Raw genomic sequence first — 6,707 nt, 5'->3', positions numbered from 1 at the left:
TGTTTTCCCAACTACATGATGACGAGAACACTTAAAAACACACACACACACACTCACAGAATACTTTGTATATTTATTTAAACAAATTTATTACAAATGGGTTAGACTGAATCATTGCCATACAACACAAAACCTCCATAAAATATTAAAAAGTGTGTTTTTTTGGTCATTAATAAACGAGAGCTTGCTTAAAATACTCTCACTAACCGTTCTTTCAGTAGTCACATCCATCTTATGAAAAATCTAAATCTTTATAAATTACAAAGACTCTCCCATTTCACATTTCTTCTGATACAAAACTTATCTTTAGGGTTAAAATGTTACTATTTGTGCTATTATGGATTTGGACTTAAAGAAAAAAATCTGATACACCACTGCTGACCACATAATAATACAGAAATATCCATTAGGGCCAAATAAAAACAATTTGCAGTTGATTAAAAGGTGAGTTTCCAATCTTATGCGTCTCATTTACACAAAAAATATGAGTTTTTTCGAGTGTTTTTGGAGAGTTTTGAGTTTTGAAGCATATGCCACAACAGTGCAGATGGCCTTGTAAACATCTGTCCACAGCTACAGTCAAAAGCCGCTTTGCATGTCTTCTTCACACACCGCCTGCCATTTCTATGCTTCTGTTTGTGCCAGGTCAATTTATGTGCCCCTTCAAATGTATTTCCGCACTGTGCACAAACAAATCGGACAGACTCCGCATGCTGGATCTGGTGTCTCAGCAAATGCAGCTGCCTTTGGAACGACCTTCCGCACTGACATCTGTACAGCCTTGACCCACGGTGTAAGTAGCGGTGACGCACCTTCAGCGACGGTTGTCTCGAGACGGCCCCACAGTGGCGACAGGGGAAGATGGTCTTGGAGCGCCAGCTCTGCTTGAGTCGCTTCTGCAGAGCCAAATCCCTGCTTTGGTTCACAAACATGGCCACTATTTGTAACGGAGCCTGAACCTGGGCAGGAGGGATCTGTGGCTGGTTGTGTTCAGTAAGAGCACTGACCAGGGTGGGACAAGTGACTGAGGTCATCAGTGGGACGTTAATTTCAGCTGCAGGTGTTTGTCTCAGAACAGGCCTGTTGGCTGAAACTAGACAGGGTGCAGAGATGTTCACTGTGGGTGAGAAGGATACGACGTCTTGACTTGGAAAAGGTGAATTGGAAGTGGTAGGGAAACGAGGAGTCATCCTGGCCAGATTCGACATCAATGGCCGCACTACTGAAGGTATATGGACAGGAATTTTCGGACGAGCGACACAAGAACTATGAGGGAAATGGGGCCTGATAAGTGTTTGCGGCATAGCCACAAATTGTGGAACCAAATCTGACACCTTAGCAGGAACCAAAGGAGTTGTCTGAAGCGATTGCTGCAGCGTTAAATGTGGAGGATCAGGGGCTGGGGAAATTGTATTCACTGACTGGTGACGGCCACATGAGCTGCTTCTTGAGTCACTGCCATCAGATTCTGAGCTGAAGTCATCATCCAGGTTGTACGCTGTGTCATCAGAGAGTAGTGAGTAAGTGTTGACATCTTCATCAGTGTCGGTACTTTCGTCATCCTCCATCAGTCTAATTTCATCCTGTGCAGCCGTCTCACAAGCTGCAGTTTCTCCGAGCCCATCCTCATACTCTACCTTCAGTTTAAAGCTTAGATGCTCTCGCTCTGATTGATTCCAAGGGCATAAAGAAAAGGTCAAGGTATCGTTTTGTTTATCAAAAAGAGGCAATCTTTCGGTTTGTGTTTCGATGTGTGATTCTTGATTTGTGGAGTTTGTATCATTGTCGATGTGTTTCTGGATGGCACTGCAAGTGTCATTTGTAGCTGCTTGATCTGAGACACAATATGAATGATCCATCAAGGTTATTTGTCTCATATCAGTGTATCTTATGTTCTCCTTGATGCTGATTTCTTCTGTCTGTTCCACTTTAACCACAGGTTTTACCTCCATTATGTCTTTCCGATGCTTTTCCATATGTCCATTCAGACGCCACGTGCACCTAAAGAGAGTTCTGCAGATTCCACACATAAAATTTTTCCTTGGATGGGCATTTTTTAAGTGTACTGCCAACGACATAACTTGTCCAAACTTTGTTCGACACAGGTGGCAAGACACCTCAGCTGTGTGTGTCTTGAAGTGATCTATCAGTTTATTCAGTAAGGGGATGTTTTCTCCACAAACACAGCACACAGAGCCTTCCTCACTTTTAGGTCCCAGTGGTGCCATGTAGTCATCCTCATCACTGGAGTCTTCTGAGAAACCTTGTAGAGGTGCAGAGATGATGTTGTAATAGCCCTAAAAACAAAGAAAACCATCCTGTGAAAACTGGTTGTTTACACATTGTACATTTCATAAAAGTAGGGATGTAACGATTCACTCGATTGAGATTTAAGACAAATTATCAAATTAAATCCTGAGTCCTTTTATTATTGCTTTGGTTTTGATTACTTCTATTGTCCTCATTTGTATGTCGCTTTTGATAAAAGTGTCTGCTAAAAAACAAAATGTAAATATAATGTAAATGTAAAAAAACATTTACTAAACTAAATTGACATTTTAAAAGAAGGCCCAAATCAAATAAATGATTAATGCAAAAGAAATCACTTCATATAAACAAAAGTCTTTGTCTGTGCTCTTTCCATTTAAAATTAGAGGCAGGCAATCGCTGCATTTTAATCATTAACAAAACTAAGATGCTGCATATTTGGAACATGAACAGTTTTTGATCTAAATTAGATTGTATAATTTCAATCATGATGTAATGCTTTCACTTTAATTTAATATTAATATGTTACCTAGTGATGTAACGATTACCGGTTTGACAATAAATCATGATAAAGTTCCCCACAGTTAGTATTACTGTTTCATATTTTAATAACCATTATAACCATAATAGATTACAGCGATTTGAACAACTGAAGATAAATAAATTTGGTCCAGCATAAAGCCAAATTTTAAGTAACAGTCTCACGTGTGCACAGCACGCAGAGTTGTTTTGTTTTGTGTGAAATCCTTTTTTTTTTTTTTACAGTATATGTTGAAAACATGGCGGAAAAGCTAGGAGGTTTTAAAAGAGTGTTAAGGGAATTATACAAATTAATATATTTTTATGAACTAATTATATGAATGTACCTCTGAAGGTACTGACTGTCTTCAGAAAAGATTTGATGGTGTTTTGTTTTCATCTTTGCTCTATGTAATAGTACTGCTCTTAATCGTAAAGCTGCTTTGACCACAGAGTTTACGGGAAACAGCTGTAATTCAGCTTTTCCATAAGCGCCACCTTCTGTCAGAGAGTTGATTTACAGAGACTTATTTTTACATTCAGCCTGTGCGATGTTTTTCTTTGTCCTGCTGTAAATTTTGACTTGTTCATTAAAAACAAGCATATGTGGTTCTACACATTTAAACTATTCAGATAAGTTAAGTACCATATTTTTCGGAGTATAACTCGCATCAGTCCAAAAATACGTCATGATGAGGAAAAAAACATAAGTCGCACTGGACTATAAGTCACATTTATTTAGAACCAAGAGAAAACATTACCGTCTCCAGCCGCGAGAGGGCGCTCTATGTCTTCAGTGTAGACTACAGGAGCACTGAGCAGCATAGAGCGCCCTCTCGCGGCTGTAGACGGTAATGTTTTCTCTTGGTTCATGTCAAATTAATTTTGCTAAATAAGTCGCACCTGACTATAATTCGCAGGACCAGCCAAACAATGAAAAGAAGTGCGACTTATAGTCCGTAAAATACGGTAGAATTATTTATGGACCAGAAAAAAATGTATAAAATCATTTATTAATCAAATATCATTTTGACCGAACCCTTTTCTTTATTTAAAGACTGAAATGTGAGGTTTACCTTTTTCGCAAAGCTTTGCTTGAACATTTACATTAGATATCTGAACATGCTGTTAGATAAATTGTTGTCGCTCATGTTGTCATTTAAAATCCGGGGTCATTGGTAAGGTTATTGTTTTAGTGAGTATGCAAACTATAGGTTTAGTTTTTAAAAAAAATGATATAAAACTTGGTGAAGTGATTTATGTGTCAGTACTTTTTGAACATTTCCAGCAAAATTGAACAATACCGTGATTATACTGATAGCTGTGATAATTTTGGTGACTATAATCATGATAAGAAATTATCTTACCCTTACATCTCTAATATTAGGGGGGATGGCGCTGACATCTTCATCAGTGTCGGTACTTTCGTCATCCTCCATCAGTCTAATTTCATCCTGTGCAGCCGTTTCACAAGCTGCAGTTTCTCCGAGCCCATCCTCATACTCTACCTTCAGTTTAAAGCTTAGATGCTCTCGCTCTGATTGATTCCAAGGGCATAAAGAAAAGGTCAAGGTATCGTTTTGTTTATCAAAAAGAGGCAATCTTTCGGTTTGTGTTTCGATGTGTGATTCTTGATTTGTGGAGTTTGTATCATTGTCGATGTGTTTCTGGATGGCACTGCAAGTGTCATTTGTAGCTGCTTGATCTGAGACACAATATGAATGATCCATCAAGGTTATTTGTCTCATATCAGTGTATCTTATGTTCTCCTTGATGCTGATTTCTTCTGTCTGTTCCACTTTAACCACAGGTTTTACCTCCATTATGTCTTTCCGATGCTTTTCCATATGTCCATTCAGACGCCACGTGCACCTAAAGAGAGTTCTGCAGATTCCACACATAAAATTTTTCCTTGGATGGGCATTTTTTAAGTGTACTGCCAGTGACATAACTTGTCCAAACTTTGTCCAACACAGGTGGCAAGACACCTCAGCTGTGTGTGTCTTGAAGTGATCTATCAGTTTATTCAGTAAGGGGATGTTTTCTCCACAAACACAGCACACAGAGCCTTCCTCACTTTTAGGTCCCAGTGGTGCCATGTAGTCATCCTCATCACTGGAGTCTTCTGAGAAACCTTGTAGAGGTGCAGAGATGATGTTGTAATAGCCCTAAAAACAAAGAAAACAATCCTTGTACATTTCATAAAAGAGAAGGAAACAGGAAAGGGGGTCATGATGTAATACTTTCACTTTAATATAAATTAATATTTATTAGCATTTACATTTTTTTAATGTTTTTGAAAGTTGCTTATCCTTACCTTGGAGTGCATTTATCAAAAATACAATACAATACAATAATATAACATCAATAGTATTAAATTGTAATTTAATTTTAAAATGTAATTAATTCCTGTGATAGCAAAGCTGAATTTTCAGCTATTTCCTAGTGAAAATGCTATGCATGTCACTCAGAGTCACCCAGTGGTCATGATCATCTCTCTGGCGCAACAGTCTAAATACTTAGCTTAAGGGCACAATGGCAAAGATATTCCAACAGAAATATTAGAATAGATCCCTATAATTGTATAAATAAAACTTTTGACATACCACTACCAAGAAAACCATCTAAAAATGGTTTCAGAACAAGGTGAGTAAATGCCAGGCCTTTTTTGCTTTTTGTGCATGTGCATGACTGAGTTGGTCAGCAGATGTCCACCATGTCATTCAATTGCAATTGAGAAAATCTTCTGCTAGAAAAACACTATTAATACAGCAAGTAACTCCTTAGTACAAATGAGAACGTCAAACCAGAATTTGTGTTTCCCTGCAAGTTCATAGAAAGAGAGGTGTTTTTAAACGTTCTCTCAAGGAGTAATTCCTGCATCACTTACATGCTGTTGAATACCAGAGACTCCACCTTGCTGCAGCTGTACTTTGGCATCAGCAACAAACTCCACCTCCTCAAATGGTAAGATTTCCATTACAACTCTTGAGCAGCTACTTCAGACTGAAACAGTAAGAAAAAACTATAGATAACCAACGCACAAACACACAAAAAGGTGCAACAGTATTGCAGTCTACACCAGTGTACACCTGCATTACCTTATCATTAATGTCTTTTCCTGAAATATAAAATCAGTTTGAATCTTGTTCCAGAAACTTTAGAGGGTGTGGTCTGTGTTTGTGCAGTTAGAGGTTTTCAGGGGGTTTTTTTCTGTCAAAGTAAAACAGTAACGTTATGTAAGGCAGATATCACACTCTATTAAATAATAATACAAATATAAACTATACTATGAATAAACAACCTTGACATGTAAAAGGATAAGATAAGAGCTAGTGGCAGACCTTTCATTGTAGCATGTTTCTCACACCTTTTAGATTATGTAAAAGGAGTTGAAATCGAGAGAGACCTCCACATAAACGCGTATACTTGATGATTTCATTAATAATTTTCGCGTTTTGTTGCTGGCTCCTCCCACAAACATGTACGCACGCGCGAGTCCGTCTCCTAAATTCGTCCGACAACAAGTCCATGTATTGCGCGTGCGCAACATATTGTTCCTTTTTTTTTTTTCATATCCGCTCAAGAGGGTCGTAACTCTGACGTCACGCATCACCGCTTCCGGGTCCAAGCTATACTCATGCTTTTCAGAAACAAAACTCTCTCCTTGGGTTCATTGTGTTATCCTGAGCCTGTCAACACACCTATTAATAAGATATGTTTCCTGCAATTTCCCTCCTGCAATCTCATATTGAAATAGGCTTTTTTATCATTTAAATTGGAAAAATATATGGTCCATACAACATAGATTTTCCCTCAAAAACAAAGTAAAATAAATATATCCCCCAATTGTTTTTTTATGTTACCCTGTTTGTAAACAGTCTATGGTCGTAACGTTACCCTGTTTGTAAACAGTCTAT

At 38.1% G+C, this 6,707-nt stretch overlaps 1 protein-coding gene across 2 annotated transcripts; it reads right to left on the bottom strand.

Annotated features, from left to right (window-relative positions):
* Positions 1-53: 53 nt before the first annotated feature.
* Positions 54-6,299, bottom strand: si:dkey-79d12.4 (zinc finger protein 423). Of its 2 annotated transcripts, none has more exons than XM_052577986.1 (5): positions 6,132-6,299; positions 5,889-6,000; positions 5,678-5,793; positions 4,155-4,955; positions 54-2,297 (listed from the first exon to the last, which is right to left on the bottom strand). In XM_052577986.1, the coding sequence occupies exons 3-5, from the start codon at positions 5,765-5,767 to the stop codon at positions 468-470; spliced, it is 2,721 nt and encodes a 906-aa protein (XP_052433946.1). In that variant the 5' UTR covers positions 5,768-5,793; positions 5,889-6,000; positions 6,132-6,299; the 3' UTR covers positions 54-467. The 2 variants fall into 2 exon arrangements, with proteins under 2 accessions (XP_052433946.1, XP_052433947.1); XM_052577987.1 differs by having other exon boundaries at positions 4,161-4,955.
* Positions 6,300-6,707: the final 408 nt, after the last annotated feature.

Source organism: Carassius gibelio, chromosome B16 (assembly GCF_023724105.1).
Source record: "Carassius gibelio isolate Cgi1373 ecotype wild population from Czech Republic chromosome B16, carGib1.2-hapl.c, whole genome shotgun sequence".
NCBI classification, from domain to species: domain Eukaryota; kingdom Metazoa; phylum Chordata; class Actinopteri; order Cypriniformes; family Cyprinidae; genus Carassius; species Carassius gibelio.
Note: the sequence above shows the minus strand (reverse complement) of the source record. Positions and strands in the feature narration are given on the sequence as shown.